Source organism: Grammomys surdaster, unplaced genomic scaffold (genome assembly GCF_004785775.1).
Source record: "Grammomys surdaster isolate TR1022 unplaced genomic scaffold, NIH_TR_1.0 234, whole genome shotgun sequence".
Taxonomy (NCBI): domain Eukaryota; kingdom Metazoa; phylum Chordata; class Mammalia; order Rodentia; family Muridae; genus Grammomys; species Grammomys surdaster.
Window position 1 is genome coordinate 730,840 of NW_021604679.1, and position 22,419 is coordinate 753,258.

A 22,419-nucleotide genomic window follows, 5' to 3' on the forward strand; every position below is an offset into this window, starting at 1 on the left:
TGGGGGTCAAGGACTGACATGGGGCCACCTGTGTGGGGGTCAAGGACATATATAGAGCCACCTGTTTGGGGTCAAGGACATATATAGAGCCACCTGTTTGGGGTCAAGGACAGACATGGGTCCACCTGTGTGAGGACCTCCAGTTAAGAAGCCATATAGATGTCATGGTGGTTAAGAGAGGAGAGAAGAAAATGAAGTAGTAAATTGTAATTCATTGAGTACAGAATTTGGGTTTGTTTGGGTATGTTGTATTGGTGGTTAAAAACAATATGACTCTGATAGATATCATAAAATTATAATCTAAAATGGCAAAAACTGCTCATTCTATACTATGCATATTTTAACACAATAAAACAATAGAGAAAAAAATCAGCTTACCAGTTCCTTGGCCAAGTAATCTGCCAGAGTATTTAGAAGTTTATAATATATTTCAAACCATGGCAAGTAACTGTAAAAAGAATTTAAATGTATATAAAACACCTGAAATTTAGAACCAGTAAACAGATAAATGAAAAGTGAGTAGCTATTCTTAACAGCCGGTTGATCCTGATAACAAACTACACCCAGGCTTCCTTTTTCTTTACCCATTCCTACCATTAGCCACACCCGTTTCATTTTACATCAACAGCCTCTGCAAAATGACTTATTCCTATCTCAAAGCAACCACTGCTTGAGAGTACGGGAAGGTATTTATTGTGGTATTTATTGTGGTAGAAAGAATAAGTCCACATACCTATGGACACTTCCAGAAACACACACTGGAAGAGACAGCATCTTCAAAAAATGGTGCTAGTCAAACTAGATGAACGTAAATAGATCCATACCTAACATCCTGCACAAAACTTAACTCCAAATGGATAAAAAACCTCAACATAAAATCAGATACACTAAACTTGATAGGAGAGATAGTGGGGAATAGCCTTGAACTTAATAGCATAGGAATAATCTTTCTGAACAGAACACCATTAACACAAACACTGACATCAACATTTAATAAATGAGACCTCAAGAAACTGAAAAGTTTCTTCACAGCAAAAGACACTGTCCTTTGGACTAGGTGACAGACTACAGATTGGGAAAAGATTTTTACCAACTATACATTCAAAAAAGGGTTAATATCCAAAATATATAAAGAACTCAAAAGCCTGGATATCAAGAAAACAATTTAGCTTAAAAAATAGAGTATAGATCTAAACAGTTTTCTCAAAAGAAACTCAAATGACTGAGAAACAAAGAAATGTTCAACATCCTTAGTCATCAGGAAAATGCAAGTCAAAACTACTTTGAGATTCTATCTTACATCTGTCAGAATGGATAAGATCAATAAACCAAATGACAGCTCATGCTAGCAAAGATGTGGAATAAAGAGAACATTCAACCATTGCTGGTGGGAATATACGTTTAGAGTCACTATGGAAATCAGTACGGCAGTGTCTCAGAAAAATGGGACTAGATCTATCTCAAGGTCCACCTACACCACTCTTGAGCATATCCCCAAAGGAGTCTACATCTCACCATCAAGACTTTCTTAACCAACTCATTGCTCCTCTACCCATGATAGGTAGAAATTGAAAACACTCAAGATGTCTCTCAATAGATGAATGCATAAAGAAAATGTGATACATTTATTCAATAGTATTACTAAGCTATTTTTTAAATGATATGAAATCCCAGGCAAATGGCTGGAACTAGAAAAAAACAGACCCCAAAAGACAAATATATGCATTTGCTTATATATGTGTATAACCTGTTAACTTAATGATAAGCAAGCTACAACCCATAGAACCATAGAGGTTACAAATGGAGCGAGGGACTAGGAAGTATAGCTAGATCTCCCTAGGAAAGAAATGCAGAATAGATAGTCATGGATGGGCAGAGAGCAGGGGAGAGAATGATACTGGAATGGGAGGATTACACAGGGAGAAGAGAAAGAAGAGGGAGGTAAAAGACAGAATATGGGGAGAGACAGCTAAAATCAAGAGCCATGTGAACAGTCACATGAAAACCTACCACAGGAGAAGCTTCCTAAATTACATACATATATAAAGGTGAACTACATGAAATCACCAAATAACAGGGAGACAGAACCCCAACTGGATATCTCATGTCACCAAATGAAACTTCCAGTACCAGGAATGAGTTATATCTAATTGAGTTGTACACCATAGGAGGAGACAAATGCATCCATCCCAAATCCAGAAGCTATCTCCAAGTGATATCTACCTGCAAATGAAAATTTAAGTTTTCTCCACCAGAGTCTTACTGGGGAAACAAAGTACTCTTTACGAGCAGGCTACATGTCCAACAGAAAATGAACTCAGTGGCATCTTTGGAAGTTCCTTGTCTCATTATACTCTGTACTGTTGCTGCTGCTCCTCCTTCTCCTCTTCCTCTTCTCCTCCTGCTGCGGCTAACACTGCTGCTGCTTCCTTTTTCTCTTCTTTTTCCTTTTTTCTCCTTTTTTCTTCCTCCTTCTCCTCCTCTTCTTCTTCTCTCTTTTTTTTCTTGATTGGTTGGTTTCTGTTTTTCCCTCTCCCTCTTCTTTCTTGCTCCACATGACCTCTGTATATATATTATGGCTTTGCTCTTGTGTTTTTATGGGATTCCCTAATGCGCAAACGAGTGGGTCTCCGCATCTGTATCTGTTTCTTGGGTCTTTCCCCTTTGTTTTGTCCCATTCTGATGTTTGCTTTTGTTTTATACTATCATATTTTATTTTAATATTATCCCTTAGACTCCTGCTTGTTTTCTACTGAGACAGACAGGAGATGGGCCCTGGTAGAAGGGGATACGGAGAAATGGGAGGGATAGAGAGAGGGAGCACCATAATTAGGATATATTACATGAAAAAAGTATTTTCAGTAAAAATAATTTGTTCTAATGAGACACATAACACTATAAGAATGAAATTCTTCAATTTATTTTTATTTCATATTCACAATTTTATCTGTATGGAGAAATTACTAGTTCAGGAAATTGCAATATAACCCATACTTCAAATATATGTGTCCAGGTAAGAAAATTCTGACCTAATCTGCTCTCAAATACCTTAAGAAGAAAAGAATTGTTTGGGTTCAGGTTCCCAGGCTACTATAAAAATACTATAATTTCCTAGTCATAAGGGATTTAAAGTTAGTTAATCTTCTTCTCTTATGGACAAAATGCCTGTGCAATCCTTTCAATCATCTTGCTCTCCTTTTTCATTGTTTTCATTGGTTAGCTACTACTCTCATTTTATTTTCAAATTATGAAGAGAAAACCTAACCTAATTTTCATTAAGCACCTAATAGGACTATTGACTTATTTTAGAAGTGATATATTAAATATATCTATCTTTATATTCAGATATTACATCAGAACTTCTTGGAGTTCTTATTTATGATAGGAATTTGGCACCTACATAGTTTGCTGCTTTGTAAGCATCCAAGAATACGAACTTTCATAATATCTCATCCTGGTACCAGGATGACTTTGTCTATAACAGATTAACATTATTTAACAAGCAGGTTTACCTTTATAATGGATTTCTTACACTCTCTTTGAGGCTTGCTATGATTTATATTTATGAGTGGGGAGTATAACTCAGAAGTAACAGTAAGTCCACTGGATGTAGAGGACAGAATCTAAGAATCCCAAAATCTATACTGTCATTATAGAAACTACAACTTGAAAATAAAGCACTAGAGATACATAGAACCAACTGCTATGTATTTTATATGAAATAGCTCATTCAAACATTATAGTAATAAACTAAAGTCTGATGGCCTTGTCACCATGAATAGTTTCCCATATCTTAGTATATTCAACTTGAATGACACTCTACTCAGCCTGCCCAAGTATTATGTGTCCCTGTCCATTACAGACAGCTAAATAAATTGCAACAAGTCAATCTGTTTTCAACTTTTAATTCTTTTGGAAACAGGTCCTTGATACACATCCTAGTCTGGTATTGAAGTGGCTACCCTCTTGACTCAGCATCCTGAATGCTGGGATTGCAGGCATTCACCACACGGCTGGCCAATGCTTACTTAGCTTAAGTAAGCTAACATACAGTCTCTGTCCACTGAAGGAAGAACAAAAGTCGAAATGTATGTTTAATATTCAAATATTAAATGTTAAATATTCAAATTTAATTTTACACCTTTTAAACCACAGTTGGTCCAGAAGGTAAAAATTTCTCAGATCCATTTAATTATTTTGTCTAACACTTTGGTAATCCTTGACAACTCTAGGTCCGATTGCTTGTATGTTGTTTATATTACTAGAAATTTTGAAAAGGACATAGCCTGCAGCATGGTAAAGCTAGCAGAAATTCAGGTGTGTTAATGCACAAGCTTAATCATAGTACTCATAATGACATTATCAATCCAACAGTTTCCTCTGAACATAATATACTTTTACTAAGACACAGATTTCTGAAAGATCACTCACTTTCTGACACATCAACATATACTATAACCACACAGAACCAAGTGCGGATATGCTGGTTCTCCTGAGCTGCTTACTGCAATAAATTGTTCACAATTTTTTTTAAAAAAATAACACTCGTAATCAAGTGGAATTAGTGTGTAAACACCCGGGTATGCTCCTGGGAACATGAGAAAACAAAGGCTTTTTTTTTTTCTGCAATCCTGCACCCATCCAGAGCAGAGGCTCCACACTGGCCATGTGCAGCAGCAGCCAGCCAGCCCAGGGCTCCGTTTTCTATACCAGCAGTTCTATGGCTTTGTTTAATGTAATAAACTGTCAGTTTCTAAATATCAGCTAATACCTCGGGAAAATCTCATTTTCTTTTCTCACTAGAAATCATAATACCTGGAATCTAGCCATACAATATTCCTCTAACAAAAGCCTGGAACTGAGACATGCTCCTTCGTGTGAGCCACGTGCTGCTCAGAGCATGCACTTCTCTCAGTTTCCTGTAATGAGGCACCTAACCTATTTCTCATTCGGGTCTTTTACCTGACTGATCCCTGAAGAAAACCTAATTCACAACTCATAAAGCAAGCAAGTGCTCAACAGAAAATACTACTTCTAACTACACTGTCTGATGTTTCACAGAGAGCGAAATAATTCCAATGTTTTAACAAGATTCTATTTGACAGTTTTGTGGCAAAATAAATAACATTCCTTTTTTTAAAAGCATTTTGTCAAAAACTTTGTATTTTAATATAACACATAAAATAAATATTATAAATCATATATGTCTTTCAGGGTAAGAAATGTTATGAGTTTGAAATTTTGGGTTGTTTGGCTTTTGTCGTTTCTTGTATAATTTCTAAGCAATATATGTTCAAAGTAATTTTCACTTACATATAAATTCTTAAACTGAATACCACTAACTTAAATTTTTCCTCTCTTTTCCCCTACTTACATACATATTTTATAACTAACAACAAGAAGGCCAGAAAGTTAAAACATTCAACAAAATGTAGAAAACAAATCTTTTTCATTTAAATATTTTAAAAGTTAACATGTTACCTCATCAACAAACTGCACGACTGTTACAGATTTGCAAATATATAAAATTTACACTTCTAAAAGGAGTAGTCTAAAGGATAACTGTAAGACTGTCTTAACTTTCCACTGAAGACAAGAGGCAAAAGGCAGACATACACACAAAATCAGGAGTTCAGCTGGTGGCGTCAGAAGACTCCCCAACACTTGGATTTCCACTATAGCGCTAGTAAAATTTTTACATCCTAAAGTCAAAGGTTAAATAAAGGAAAGGAAATGCTCTTTGTCAAAAAGTCGAGCAACTGTTACCAGTCTGAGAGATCAGCGGGAACCTAATGCAGAGTAATCAAATAAAACTAAGGCGACTGCCTTTCCTTAGGAAACAGGAAAGCTTCTCATTGCTACAAGCTGTTTGTCCACTAGAAAATTGACACAAAATGTGTAAAATTGAAACATTCTGCGTCTAGGGGATTTGTCCAAAGGAAGAGTGGGAAGTCTTCAAGTTTGGTATGAGTTACAGGTACCAAAGGGGACTACAAAAAGCCTTAAGCATAAATCTGCCTACCTCATTAGGGTATTTCATTTTGAACTCTTGGTGACGTTTTTATAGTTGTAAATTTTGGTTAATGAAATTAGAGGTGGAAGAGTACTTCTTGAATCTTTGCTAGCATATGAAAGCAATTCTAAACACAAGCCATAAGACCTAAGTTAGTGATCTCTGAGGACAGCTTTGAAATCTTGTTAAACCAGGACAGACACTTCAGAAAAAGAACTCAGACACACAGGCCTCAAATTAAATGTCATTTTAATATTAAATTGAACTGAACTTTAATTTTTCTTCTAAAAATTAAACAATATAAATAGAAATTTAAAAAGCATTAACTGGTTAAGTATTATACAATCATTCTAGGAGAAAAGCAACACATGGTTTTAGTGGCGTGCGTTTAGTTTCAACTTACCATCAGGCAAGAATAAAAGTGAAGGGCTGTTACAGGAGAGGATACAGTTACAGGAGCTCTTATGAATCACATTAAAAAATCCATGCATTTTGCAAATCATAAATACTGAGAGTTAATTTACACTTTAACTTAATAAACTGCACAAAAATATATACGTATACCTTTGGACATATGGGAAGAAGTCTGCAACATAAATGACACACTGCAAGCATTATGCATTACAAATATAAATAGGGTTTATTTTTGTTGATGTGTGTACGCTCTGTGACTTGCTGAAAAAAGCAAATTCGTCAGTAAGTTTCAGCTGTATTAAATACAAGAATTCCAAGGCGAAGGCTTTTCCAGTCTCACTGTAAACATTTCATAACGCTTCCTCGGCATCTAATCAGTCATAATCCGAAGAACTGCTCTCAGCGACTGTAAGCCTGCTACAAACGGAAAAGTCTGGGAAACTGAGTAGCTCTGTACTTACTCTTATATCCCTTCTCTGGCTCTTTCAACCAAAACTCTATTGACTCTGAGCTTTAAATGTGTATATAATCTATGTTATATGTGTGTATAACGTTTGTGTTAGCCCAAACTTTTTCCTAGTATAGTTTCAGTGTATAGTACAAATCTAGCAAACCTTACTTCAAGGAAATAAAAAGTTTTAGAAATATGTAACACATTTCCAACAAAGAAAACATTTTTCCATTTTACATGGAAATCAGAGCAAAGCACTAACCACTGGGTTCTTAACTGTCATAGTCACACTGTCAGTCTGATTCTTTTTTGTTCCAGGTCATTATTTAATATCCTCATCTTAAATTTCAATGGCACAGAACACTACTGCCCCATCTCTGTCCTTCAGCACTGCCCTGACCAGTGTCTGCCTGTCATGTCCACTGCAACACTAGCTAGATAACGTACATCCTGCAAACACACCATATATATCTACCTGACCAGAGATGATCTGGATACATTCCCACTAATTTCTAACATAATGGCTAAAGTTCTTATTATACTGATCATCTATATAATGATGGCATCTTAGAATTTTAGATCAGTAAAATGCTACATGAAACAATTTTTATAACTTTACAATATTTGTTTTATTTTTTAGAACTATACTATAATTACATCATTTCCCCTGCCCCCTTCCCTTTCCTCCCTCCAAACTCTGCCATGTACACCTCTTTGATCGTTGTAAAAATCCATGGCTTCCTTTTTTCATTAAATGTCGTTACACAGATACATTTATATGCCTGAACAACTGATCAGTCTATATACTGTTACTTGTATATATGTGGTTTCAGGCTGACCATATAGTATTGGATAAGCAATTTGTATGCTCTTTCTATTAAACTATCTTTATAGTTCATTAATTCTTTGAGAATTTTATCATTTTGTTTTGATCACATTTACCCTTCTCCTATCCCCAACTCTTCCCAGATCCACTCTCACACCCATACCACCCAAATTTGTGCTCACTTCTCTCTCTCTCTCTCTCTCTCTCTCTCTCTCTCTCTCTCTCTCTCTCTCTCTTCCTCCTTCCCTCCCTCCCTCCCTCTCTTTCTCCCTCCCTCTCTCTTTCTTTCTTTTTCCCTTTATCTATCTATCTATCTATCTATCTATCTATCTATCTACCTATCTATCTATCTACCTATCTATCTATTTACTCTGGTACTTATTGTCTAAATGTTCTTTAGAGGAGGGTCTGCCTTGGAGAAAATGGTCAGTCTACCTACCAGGAGTCATACTCTTAAAGAAAACCAAATTTTCTTTCCAAAAGCTGTAAAGGATCAATAGTTCCCTAGCCACGGCTTGAACTTCTTACCCATTTCCCTACTTCATGCTGAGACTTTTATCTAGCTTGAGTTTGCACTCATGTGCACGCTGTCAAAATCATTATGAATTCTTATACCCATCTCCCTTGTTGTGCCTGGAAAACATTGTTTTCTTGTAACCGTCTACCACTTTTGGCTCTACAATTTTTTAGCCCTCTCTTCTATGATGATCCTTGAACCTTGGGGAGGCAGGAAATGTGATATACACATGTCCTGCCATCTCTTATTCTCTACATGTTGACCACTTATGGATCATGGATCGCCATTTTAATTTTCACCTACTGAATGAAAAAGCTTCTCTTATAAAGGCTAGGAGATGCACTACTCTGTGGGTATAGTAGTCAATAATAAAGAGTCATGGTAATGCTATGTTCATTTAGCGGAGTAAGTATAGTACATTCTGTCTTAGGATATTATGACCGACCTAGCCACTGATTCTTAGGCATGATAATGGTGCTAGGTATGGGTTCAATCTGGTGGAGCAAGCCTTAAATCCAATCACAAAGTAAGAGGTTACTCTCATGACAGTCATGCCAAGACAGTCACTTAGTAGCTCGCAGGGCTTACAACTGAATGAGACACATGCCTACTTTCTCCTCTAGTAGTATGCATAGCATTTCCCAATACATGAAGTTCACAGGTAAATGGATGGAACTGGGAACAAGCATTCTGACTTAAGTAACCAAGACCTAGAAAGATAAAAATCTCATATGTGAATAGAAGCATTAAAACTTTAGATATGCATATTTCACTTGGTATAGCCACAGAGATCAGGAGAAGAGTGGGAAAGAGACTAGAGATGCAGTGATATACAGAGGGAAACAGGGTTAATTAATGGAGTAGGAAGCAGACAGCAGGGAAAACAAGAGACTGAGAAGGGATGGACCAACACTAAAGGCCTTTGAAAAAGCCATATAGAAACTGATTACTGTAGAAGTTTCCTGAAATATACAGACGATTATAAATGCAGTTACTCTATAATGGGACAAAACCCCAACTAGACAGCAAATAAAAAATAACAAAAAAAATAAAATAAAATAAAAAAGCAAAACAAAACAAAAAACCAGAACCATTAATGGATTATCGTTTTGCTTATATGTGTGAGGTATTGGCCAATCAGGTCCCAGAGACACCCCTCCCAAACATCACAGGAGATTGTCATTGCTCTTGGTTACTGTCCAGAACTTGATGACAAGACCCTGCTCCTAAAGACACCACATTCCTGCATTAATCAAGCAGAATAATTGACCAGAAACTGGGGATTTTTGCTGAAATGTAGAAATGAAAAACTAAACTAATGACAAAGTTCAGAAATTGAGGATATACTCTTTAAGGCATTTTTATAAGTATGTACAATTATATAATAATATAATTATTTCTATGAATCACTTCATAAAATAAACATTTATATGGAAACACATAACCTGTTAAATAATAACTTACAGTGATATAACTATTGTTTTGAATTTTTTATAATTTTACAACATATTGTAAACTATTCTCTTAAGCTAGGTTACATTTGCTTATGAATTTTTCCACATATGTAACTCTTCTTCCCTCAATCTTTTCATTTACTTATTCTTCAAACACCTCTTCAGACTATTAAGAGTCCCTTGAAGGCCAGATGTTAAGTAGATGCTGGGGAGACCAGAGCTACCTGTACCTATAGAGGTAACATTCTGCTGTAAAGAGCTGTTAGACAAGGGAGACTAGAGAAAGTAAACATCAAAAAAAATCATGAATATTGACACAAAAAATCTAAATCTTTTTATTATTTTTAAATTGATATATAAAATTAGTATAATATTTGAGTAAACATGCCCTCTTGTGATATGATTAAGTGACACTAATACATTCTCTGCTTCTTTAAAGCTTGTTAGCATCAACACTGCTGATACATCTCCACAGACTCTGGAAGAATTCAAGAGCTAAAACTACAAGAAACAAAAGAGCTCAAAAATCGCTTATTATCAAGTTTCCTTTCACAAGACTACGACACTTGATAATCTTACAAATAATAGATAATACAAAGAAAAGAGTAGATAACACAACATTCTCCTTGTGCTGATAAAACACTTAACTTGTGCTTCAGGGAATTGTACTGCAACACGGGCTCTCACCATGTAACCTATGCTGGACTTAAACTGTCAATGCTCTGATGCCAGTTCCCCACTGCGAGAATCCTCGGAATACCCTACCATGATGATAATAGACTCTTATTTCTCTGAAACCACAAGTCCAAAATACAACCCTTCCTTCTATAAGTTGGTTGGTTATGGTGTTATATCACAGCAATACAAAAGTAACTTACAAACAAGGTTTTTCTCATAAGATGTTAAACTGTAAATTGAGTGTCATTGTCTATTGAGTCTAGAATTTCCAGTATCTACATTATAATAATAAAGAATTATACTTTTTATAGGCTACATCTGGATTCTTTGTTTACCATGACATCTTACAGGAATTAAGTTTAAATGCTTTTTATTTCAACTGCCAACAATTCAAATCACAGTCTTATGCAAGAGGGACCATGAAATCTAGCAAGATCATCACATACTTAAAACCCCATTTATTTCCAGCTTATCGTCGCCACTGAGATAGGTAAGATTTATAATGAGCAGATATCCCTCCCTATTTTTCCAAAGAAATTAGAAATATAAATTTTACACAAAACTTCCTAAAATGAATAAGATTAACATCTTTTAAACATTTTAAAACACCCAGGGGCCTAACAATACTCTCTGACTTCTTCCCAACTGCAAGTTTGCAATCTTTGCCTTAAAACAGCAATTGGTTCACAAAGGTCACATGTGTATCAATGACAGAAAAGAGCACGTTAACTTTCCTAAGTGTTATCCTATTTACACATATCGCATGTTAATATTTGATTTTCAGTCCTTAAAATATTAGTTCTTCTAAGAAAAATTCTAATATGTTACTGATAAACAATTTATTCTGTATGTGGAACAGAAGGGAGACTATTACTTATCTTACTTAGATTTAGACTGAAGAAATAAAGAAAATTTTAAAAGCATTATGAAAAGTTGCTTTGTTTTTATTATTTGAGATATCAAGCATGATAAAGTAGAACAGAGGCACAATCTATTTTATAGCCATATTTTGATTATAACTACTCACCTAAGAATACACAAACAAATTCTGCCTCCAGATGTGAGCCTGCAGAACCCAAATCGCTGCTTACTTTCCATGTCTGTCAGGACGAAGGTAAAGTGCTGTCCAACCTGATTTTGAGACACCCTAAGACATAACAATATTATTGCATTAAATCTGTGCTGATTTCCTAAGATAAAAAGACAAGACTTATTTGGCATTGGCATCACCTTTCCAATATTGGAGTCTAGAAGCTGCAATGATGTTCTATAACTAGAAGGATCTTCTTCTGTCTAAATTATCCTACTTTTCCCAATTTTTGAGTCCCTGGATAACAAATCACGTTGCTTCATCCTCTAAAGGCGACCACCATCATATTGAATTGCTTCTTCTGTTGACATTCTCACTCAATGTACATCACACCAAGCAGTACTGTTATTTTTCTTAGCATTATTTTTAGAACTATCAATGAGCTGCATAATCAAATTCCAGCAAAAAGAATACAATTCCTACTAAAGAACCCTACTAGTGGTCTATAATGAGTTTTATCTGATTTTAAAATGTATAGAATAACACCAAATTACATGCTGCACTTCAGCATAAGGGATGATTAAAAACTAAACAAAATATTTACCTCTGCTTAAAATGCATCAACATACTTTGAGATACTAGCTCATAAAACCACAATAGAATTTCATGTTCTTTGTCCCAAAATAAAATACTGATGACACGAATTTCGGTTTTAAAAGAGTAATACAGATTTTGAAATTAAATAAATTACTACCAGTATTCTAAAACTATAAATTATTTTGTCACAGAACAACAGTTATTGAACAAGTACACATAAGATGGCCAGGACAAGTACATATCTAGTTTTATACATGTCAAATAAATCCTCCAGTGACTAATATGTCCTCTGTATTCAAGATTTATAATATCCTCTTGCAGTTTTTCTTCCTCTATTTTATTCTCACTATTGATTTAATACTATAATTTTGAAATTAGACAGGAGAGCAACTAATTCTCCAGAAATAAGGTAAGTAAATAATTTATCATCAGCAATATTTGTTAGTATCAACTCTCCCACTCTCAGATCTCTTTACAATCTATATACCAAACATTCAGTCTTACTAACATTTGGCAAAACATTTTCATAAAATGATTTTTAAAAACTTTTTACAGTACATTCTTAAAATAAAACTGGTAATACTGATCAGTCACATGAAAAACAATAAATGTCATTATTTCCAAAGAGGCATCTATTGTGCTAACTTCCAACTGTATAGAAGTTCAGTTAGTATTGGCAGCAAAATATAACCACAATGAGCTTGTTGAAGCTACTAGGGAAGTTTCCCACAGCCACCCTTAGTAACATACTGTTGTATGACACTGTTCTTAGAAACAACTAACAACAAGATCACAACATTGCACTGATGCTCTTCCAGTAGGATGAATCTGGAGCAAGCAGTAAAACTATAGCTTTAAAAGACCTTCTGAAGGTCCCAATCAAAGACCAAAGATACATTTTTCTCTGCTGGTGCTTACAATCTATACCTGACATATAAGGAGAGGAAACATAACCTGTGGCCAATGTCACTTTAAGAACGCCTATCTGGCCATGGTGGAGGAAGCAAAAGACAGAATAATCTGAAAGGCTATTTCATTGTAAGCATTATCTAATTCTGAACTTCACACCTGCCATATTTGCATACAATAAAAACAAAGATATATACCAGTTTCTTAAAATGTATATTTAATCATTTTGAAATATGTGCTAAAAGAAAAAAACATTATCTTAATCATTAACTTATACTATACCTTTCCACATCGAACGGAAAACAGAACTTGGGCACGCTCTGCAGAACTTCCTAAAAATGCAAATTCAAAATAATTTAGGAGGATGCTTTAGAATGTTTTTAAACATGCAGTTAAAACTTTTTTGAGACATTTTCAAGGGATGGATGAAGTATTTTTAAGACAAAGGCACAGGTTCTCAGACTGAAATAATTGATTATTAAAAAGGAATTAAGTGTGTGCTTTGGCAGATTGCACTGACAATGCCCGGAAGCCCCAGGAGGGAAAGGCCTGGCCTGAGGGGTATTAACACCCTCGCATCCCCGCTGGGGTCCCCTTCAACAAGGCCATATGGATCTCACAAGGAGCACTGCACCATATGGGCAAGCAGCGTCTGCTGCAAGTAGTACCACAGGCTAGCCACAGGGACTTTTCACAGATTCTGGCTCAGAAATATAAATGTTGTTTCAATTAAAATGCAGGCAGAGAAAAGGGAATGGAGTTGGCAGCAGAATGAATGACTAAGAGGCCTCTGTACATCCCACAACACAAGTGCTAAAAAAAATTCAAAGACTTTGTATAGATTCTAAAATACACATTTATATCTTAAAACACTTGTTACTAAATTTATTTCAAATAGCCACCTTAAATGTGTAAATAAAAACAATTATCTATTATAATATAGCTAATATTACGTATATAAATATAAAAACCAAAGTTTTATTAAAATTTAGAGATAATATTTATTAAAAATTACAACCAAGTGCAAACAGTGAGATAGTTGGAAAAATAAGGGAATATGTATTTTGATGTAGCTAAGCAACACATTAAAATTTAACTCTGAATCTAAAGTTCCACATATAATTACAGACATCATACAAATTAAAGGTAGAGGATCTTATAAAGGAGCAGAAACTGAAGAAAATTCCTATTAAGAAGCAAAGGAGCAAATATCTTACCAAAGCTGTCACTTCTACAAATGTCTTTTACCAATAAAACTAATACCCAGTAAAATGAGACAGAGCCAAACACATAAACCTATGGAATCACAGTCCAGAGTATTTCCAAGTAGAATTTTTTAAGTTGAAGATAATATATATATATATGTATGTTATAAGGGGGGTTGAATTGAAGAGAGGAAAATGGATGTATGTATATGTTACAATTATCAGTTAAATATAAAATACTGTAGAAATCCAATAGCAATACCTAGGAAAGCTTCAAAAGAACTCACAGACCAGTAAGAAGAAAAAAAAAAGCCTTCAAGCCTTAGGGCAAGTATGCAGGCTTGCTTATGAATATGTACCATTAAAAGTTTGAGCATAGGCCCATGTTTATAGAAAGTTATTTTACTCTTTATAATATTTTGCTAAGTGTAATTTAAAAAGTCACTAGACATAAAATAAATTACTAAAAAACAGCTTATTACAAATTAGGACAGTTGTTTTCATTTGACTGTTGCTTAATTGTTATCTTGTGTCTCATAATGTAAAGTCATTTACCATATTTACTACACCTATAAATAATGGTCAGATAAACTCCTACAAAATTAAGCACATAATTCAGAAACAATAAAAAACATTCAAAGTCAATGTCTACCTCTAAATATATGTATATTGGCTGTATATTTCACATCAATTTTAATGCTCAAATTAAAGAGGAAGCTTCTCACTCAGTTGCTTAATCTTTCACAGACGCCCCTCTTTTCCATAAGCAACATGCATACAACACACTTCTGCAAAACAGCCGCAGCTCGCTTCCCAACTGGCAGGAGCATCCCTCAGGGGACAAGTCTTTAAACCTCTTCACTCTTTAAAATTCAACCAGCCAGCAGGTCTATAGAACAGTGTATAAACAGTATAGGAAAAAAATCCTCCTCTCAGCCTGTCAGTGACAGAGCAGCTATGCTGTTGACAGTATAAGCAGGGGACACATAGATCAATAGCTGAAGTCCTACCGCTCCTAAGACTGGATTTCTTCCTTAATTACAGGTGCAATATAAACTAAAGTTATAAAGGCGGGGGTTGAACTGAAGAGAGGAAAATGGATTCCGATTCAGCTTTTGTTCCTTGAATCATTTTAATGAAAAGTGAAATTGTTAATTTTCAATTATCAATTGAATTTAATAATTTTAGTGATAATTGAAAATTATATTTCTACATATATTAGAAATAACTGAGGTTTTATCTTCTCATTCCCTCTCTATTTACACAGTCACACACACACACACACACACACACAGTCACACACACAGAGTTACTTTTAGATATGTATTCACAAGTTAATTAGGTTTGCCATACTACTACTCACCATAAACACAAGTTAAGTTTCCTGTGTGACTGAAAAAATTTATTTCTAGAGAAATTTCCTTAACCAAGAAAAATTTAGTTTCAGAATATTTTAATAAAAATATATTATTCTCACATAAAGATAATTGCTAACACATGTCAAAGATAAAAACAGAAATAACACAAAGAATGAACTAGAATATGAAATTATCCAGAGGAAAGTCACAGTGGGCAATAATGTATATTCTATACAAGTTCCAAAATAAGACAGCTACCTATCATATTAATGATTGGAAATAATTCATGGAAACTTCTTTATTGGGTGTATGTATGCAGCACACTTATAGCCTTGCAAAGAAATAGCCTTATAAAGAAGCCACTGCTGTGAAAGAGAACACACCCCTGTTGGATGGACAGTCCATTCACCAGGGAAGCTTCCCTGCAGTCTAAGCTGAAACAAGCAGTTAAGAAGTAACCTTTGCTTAAATATTCTAAAGTCCACGATGAAGCCCTAGATCTGCTTTGGACAGGCTGTAAGATTAAAGGCATCATTTCTGTAACCTGCTTCCACTTTCCCCACCACTTCCTCAGTAACAAATGGCAGTGCTCTCTGAGCTCCGTAATCTCTTTCCTGCTCTGCATAGGAAATGTGATCTACACCAGTGACTTCAACTTTATGTATTCCAACTTCGTATGGCTTAGGCATCTTTATAAAGTCCATAATTATCCATATATACTTCCCCAAATCACTTTCTGAATAGTCTAACATCTCATATTTATACTGTTTAGAATTGAAGTTTTCTGAGTTACAGCCCTTGAAAACATACAGTGACAGAATCCTCTCTAAACATACCCATCCAAAAATATGGCATCATTTAGACCCCTCCTCTCTTCCATACCTAATCAGTCATTACCAAGAACATTAACTCAACGTCCTAACTAGCCTGCTCCCCATAGCTGCATTTAACAGAATCCCTCTTTCAGTTAACCTCCAAACCTCCACTCTTGAGACTTTATTCAGCTAGGACAGAAACATACACAACTCGGGAAGTTGAAAGATGGAGTAACTGGCTCCTTTATTCTGAAGGTCAAAAGGCCCAACACTAAAGGTTTCCTGTGGACGATCATTGCTCCCCAATTAACACTATGAGTGATCCTAGAACATTGTTCAACAACAGGGTGCAAAATAACGAACACTTGAACACACACAATCAGAAAGACAAGGCAGATTATTTAGGCACTATTTAACTTAACATCTCCCTCTGGGAACCAGGGATCTTCTCTCCTGGTCTGCTCTACTAAGCATGCTGGCTTTGGTCCTTTCCATGTGCTTGTAGAGTGAGCCATGAGCTTTCAGTACATCACACAAGGATGCAGCAGCAATGACCAGCATCCAGTGAAGACAGCATCTCTACCTTCACTTTTCTAGAGCTTACTATGTGTCATCTAATTAAACCAAGAACCCCTTCCTGAACTAACCACCAAAGGAGGCGGTTACCTGTGAGCCTTGCACAGACATGCGTGGAAGCACCAGAATTCAGTCTCATTAGCTTTCAAAGGATCTTGACACAGGTAATTCTAGTAAATTAATGTTTATAAGGCTTTGTACAGTAACAGTATAAAATAATAAATTTATATTAAAGTTCTTAGTATAAATATAAATACTATTATATGAAGATTGTTCTAATATCCATAATTGCAATTTATGAAAAAAAATCCAGAATCACTTTTACAACCAAAAAAAAAAAAAAATTCTATCTGGCAATTTTAATTCCAAGTTTTCAAAAAGGACATGATTTTCTAAAGATAATATCTGAATATAATCACAAGTAAATATGCAATGATAACATGTAATCATTCTATTTGTACTTTATAAAAGGAGCTATAAACTCTACAACAACAACAAACATAAAATAACCTACAACCCAGCCACAGGACTTTGAGTAATATAACTGAGCTAGAGCCTGACAACGCACACTGAGATATGACAGGGCATCTGGGGAAAGTGCCAGGGAAAGTTTAGGACACATTCCACATTCCATCTTCTAAGTGAATATCACAACATATGGTGACTGAATCAGAGACACACCTTATTACCAGAGAGGGTATAGGAAATGACAGTCAGCCTGTTTAAGTGGCATATCCTTTAAGAAATGTTTTAAACTTACAGAGTCTATTTAAAACTTGAGAGAATGGGGAAAAACAGGCTAAACCCAATAAGATATTTTTCCTCTTACTTTTCACATTTTTCTATTTTGTTTTGTGTTTTTAATTAGAAATGAAACTCATCTTTACCCTTCCTCAAGTCACAGAAAACACAAAAATCTGTGTGTTTTTAATACTGATATTGTTTATATTATTAATTCTAATTGACTTCACTATCAAAAATTCACAATAAATTATCATGATTAGACTTCAGTCCATCCATGAGGCAGATGCAGTCAGTGAGGATGTGTGGAATGTATAGAGAAGACACAGTGCTGGTAAGATTGTGTCAACTTGACATAACTCAGGCCATCTTGAAAAGGGAACCAGAACTGAGAAAATGCCTCTATAAGCTGGGCCTGTAGACAAGTCTGTGGGGGTGTTTTCTCCATTAATGACTGATACAGGAAGAATCAGTACACTGTAGGGAGTGCCACCCACTGGCAGGTAGGTGGATCTGGGCTATATAAAGGGGAGTGAGCCAGTGAACAGTACTCCTGAGCGTTTCCTGCTTCAGTGTACACCTCCACGCTGCTGCTTCTGCCCTGATGTACCTTTATGAGGGACTATATGCTGTAAGATAAGATAAAGCCTTTCCTCCCCAACTGCAATTGAAAGCAAACCAGAACAGATTGTGTGTGTGTGTGTGTGTGTGTGTGTGTGTGTGCGTGTGCGTGTGCGTGTGTATGTGGATGGATGTGTGTGGGGGTGTGGGTTTGTGTATGTTAGTCGTACACAGTGACATCTCTGCAGTCTCCTGCCACTTCAGATTGATCTAATTCACAACTCAAAAACATGCTTATACACAAAAGGAGATGAGTACTGTACCTGCAAACAGAGGCATAATTCTTTATCTCCCATGCATTTAATAAGAGAAGCTTTTTAAAAGTATAAAAATGTATATAAAACAAATAAGGATCTAGAGATTTTAGTCAAAAATTCCATCAGAAAATACCTTTAATGTTTAGGGTTTTATAATTTTTAAATTTTTCTTACAAGTGATACTGTTTATCTTGAAGTTATAGCACCCTATTCTACCCACCCTTGTCTTCATCCCCTCCCCCTTCTGTTAGTCCCCTTTGTTCTCCAACAGTTTCATTTTTTATCACATATTATATACATCTATATAAAACCTAGGAACCACAAATGAGGAAAAAACATGCAAATATCTTTCTAAGATTGGCTTTATTCACACAATTTACCTCGAGTCTAATGTCTGTGCCTGAACTAGACATACCTATATTCCTCTGAATGGCTGACACAGAAGTCCATTGTGTATCTATACAATGTTTGCTTTATCCAGTCCTCTGTTAATACATATCTAAGTTGGTTCAATATTAGCTATTGTGAATATTGTTGCAATAAATATTGACAAACATTGTCTCTGCAGTATGTGACCTTGGAGTCCTCTGAATAAATACTTACATAATGGATTTATTTTCACACTTTTAAAAAGCCTCCATACTGACTTACATAGTGACCACCAACATTACATTCCCACAAACACAATAGAAAGGTTTGCCTTTTGTCCACCCCCGCCCCCACTCTCAACAACATATGTTGTCATTTGCTTCCTTATTGAATACCATACTGACTGGGGCGAAACGCAATTTCAAAGGAGTTTTGTAAAATGAGGTTTGCATTGAATCTTTAGATTACTTCTGTTGAGATATCTATGTTCATCACATTGCTCTTTTCCAATCCAGGAGTATGGAATGTCTTTCCATTTTTAGTATGTTCTTCAACTTTTTATTTTAAAGGATTTGTTGCTGCTGCTGCTGCTGTTTTGGTTTAGGTTTTGGTTTAAGATAAAGTCTTACTGTGTAGACAAATCTAACATTGAACTCTACCTGTCACTGTCTCCAGAGTGCCTGGATTAAAGACATGTGCCACAAAGTCTAGCTAGATATAAGTTTTAATTGCATATGTCTTTCACTTCATGAGGCAGATATACTCCAAGGTAGTCTACCTATCTGGCATAACTACAGCTAATGGAACATGTCCATGGGCTCTTTCTTAGATGTTTACTATTGGTATACTTTGACTATTGATTTTTCATTGTGTCCTGCCATCTTGTTGACATTGTTCATGAAATCTAAGAATTTTCTGGTGGAGTCTTTTGCTCTCTTATGTAAAAGCTAATCTCTTGCAAATAAGGACACATTGACTTCTTCCTTTTATACTTGTATCATTTTTATTTCTTTCTCTTCTGTCCTTACTCTTGCTAAGAATTTGAATATTGTGTTGCATAAAGAACGAAAATAAACTCCACCTTTGTCTTGTTCAATTTTCGTTTGATTTCAGACTGGGTATGAAGAACTGATAAGTAATCCTTTGCACATTCAGTGTTGATTTTGGAGTAGAGGAAAGGAGGGATTCCAATTCAGTGTGTGTTAGGAGGGAAAGCATGGCAATGGTCCAAACAACTGGATCTGTTTGGCCTCACATGTAAGCTGTGCTACCTGAGCTATGCCTGAGTGTGTGAGGATTGCACAGGTGCACACCCCCATTTCTCTAGTCCAAAGTCAACACTGAGTATGTGAAGACTGAAAACTTGACCAAGAAAACACAAACATGAGGCTGAATAAGATGACAAGGACAACCAGCATTTGGAACCTGAATTCAGTAGAGACAGAAACGCTGACAAGAACTCAACCAGAAATGAAGATAGAATTGAAAAAGTCAATAACCCAACTAAAACCTCAAGGGGAAAGTAGAGTGTATCAAATAGAACAACATCAAGACTTGGAAATAAAGTAGAAGAATTTGACCAATAAGCAAAAACAAAAAAAAAAAGAAAAGAAAACTTTAAGCATGGGAAAGGCGATGTAGAAATTGTGAGACATCATAAAAAGTCCAAACCTTCAAATTACGGAGAAGGTAAAATGAAGGAGAAGAATCTCAGGTTATTACAGAAATCCACAACTACTCAAAATGCAGAAAACAACCAACTGTGGGTGTCAGCCCCAAGTGTTACAACTACAACATACTCCTTACACCTAAGGCTCAGGGAACATCATAGAACAGGAGGCAGAACAATTGTAAGATTATGTTTTCTTTATATGACAGGAAAGCTGAACCTACAAAATCTCAACAAAGTGGTGGCCCAAACCAGTCCTGAACAATGATTAACACCAGTGGACATGCCAGTGTGGATGGAAGAACTCCCACAATGCCCTACTATGCCTAGATGAAGAGCTACAGTCAGGAAATAAATTCTAAGAGAAGAAGCATGCTTCCCTTCAGATGAGGCTTCTAATTTGTTATTCAGTATCAAGTGGTCAGTCTCAAAAAATATAACATATGATCTACACTAAAAGGAATCAGCAGATTGTATTTATAGATTTATATTAACATATGTAATAATAAAGAAAAAATAATTTGTGAGGTAGTTGGAGGAAGGGTTAGAAAAGGAAGAATGAGGGAAATGATTTAAAGACAGTACTCAAATATGAAGTTCTCAAAAAATATAAACACTTTGATAAAGAAAATTCTAAAGTCTTCCTGATAAAATATCTCCCTAAAAAAGCACAAAGTAGCTGTCTTCATGCCTCCTGAATTGAGTTTGAAGTGTATCTGTCAAGGAGCAGAACACTTACCTATTTGCTTGCTAGCTCCACTGACTGGACTGAAATAACCTTTTCAACCTTTTCGTCCTAGGGCAGCCTCAGCCTTTGATGGTGAGCCACACTTCTCAGAGCAACAGAAAGATGGATCCTGTGTTCTCAACCAACCTGCTAGTTTGTGCCGAGACTGCTGATATTCAGAATTATTAAAAGGTATATATTAGTGCTCATCACACTGTTGGCTTTATTAAATTTTGTGCATTGCCTTTCCTCATGAGCTTAACTACTTATTCTAGCATGCTTTAGAATTCCTCCAGCTTCTGAGTATGCTTATCTTTTCAGTTTAAAGGAGTACTTCATGTATTTTAGATATTTGAAGACAGCTTATAAGTCATGAATTCATAGTCTGTTATCAGGAAAAAATAATTCTTCTTCAAGGATAACAGATGGGGTTTTTTTGGACGGTGAGGTAGTCTTGGTTATGTGCTTCTTTAAGGATTTCGAATACATCGCCCAAGACTTTATGAATTTAAGAGTTTCTGCTGCTGCTTCAGTTGAATATGTAAGAGTGGAGGGCCCTGCTGGGCATAGGTGGAAGAAGAGAACCTTGACCACATGAAGGCTGGATGCCCCAGGGGGTGGGAATTTTGAGAGTGGGGAGGTGGGAGTGGGGGGGGTAGATAGAGGTTACATCCACAGAGAAGAAGGAGGAGGGGTGAGGGGATTGGGGGTTCCTGGGTGGGTGAGGGATGGGGTAAGGGGACAACATAGGAAATGTAAATAAAACATCTAATAAAAATTTTTAAAAAATTATTAAATAAAAATGAGTAACTTTTTTGAAAAAAAAAAAGAGTTTCTGCTGCCAAATCAGCTGTTACTGTTGGGACTGTCATTTCATGTGATGGCTTTATCTGAAACTCTCCCTACACTTTCTTCATTCTGTGTATTTACAGTTTTAACTACAATACAATGTGGAGAGGTTGTTTAGTGCCCTTGTCTGTCTATTGTTTTTAAAAGCCCCTGTAATTATATTTGGAAAATATTCTGCAATGATTTTACCCAAATGTATTGTTTCTCTTTAGCATTAAATATTTCTTTTCTATGTCCATAACTCCTAGATTTGTTCTTTCCATAAGTAACACATATCAAGTGGGGCCAGTTCACGCTTTATTAATTTATCTTTTGTCATTATGTGTATGCTACAATTCCTCTA

The 22,419-nt window shown here is 35.6% G+C and overlaps 1 protein-coding gene across 2 annotated transcripts in view; it reads right to left on the bottom strand.

Moving 5' to 3' along the window:
* Positions 1 to 22,419, bottom strand: part of Dennd1b (DENN domain containing 1B) — a 201,219-nt gene that overhangs the window by 112,667 nt on the left and 66,133 nt on the right. For both annotated transcript variants that reach the window (XM_028773787.1, XM_028773786.1), the window contains exons 4-6: positions 13,172 to 13,221; positions 11,381 to 11,500; positions 379 to 448 (exon numbers count right to left, since the gene is read on the bottom strand). In XM_028773787.1, coding sequence (XP_028629620.1) covers positions 379 to 448; positions 11,381 to 11,500; positions 13,172 to 13,221 — 240 coding nt within the window. The remainder of the gene's footprint in view (positions 1 to 378; positions 449 to 11,380; positions 11,501 to 13,171; positions 13,222 to 22,419) is intronic.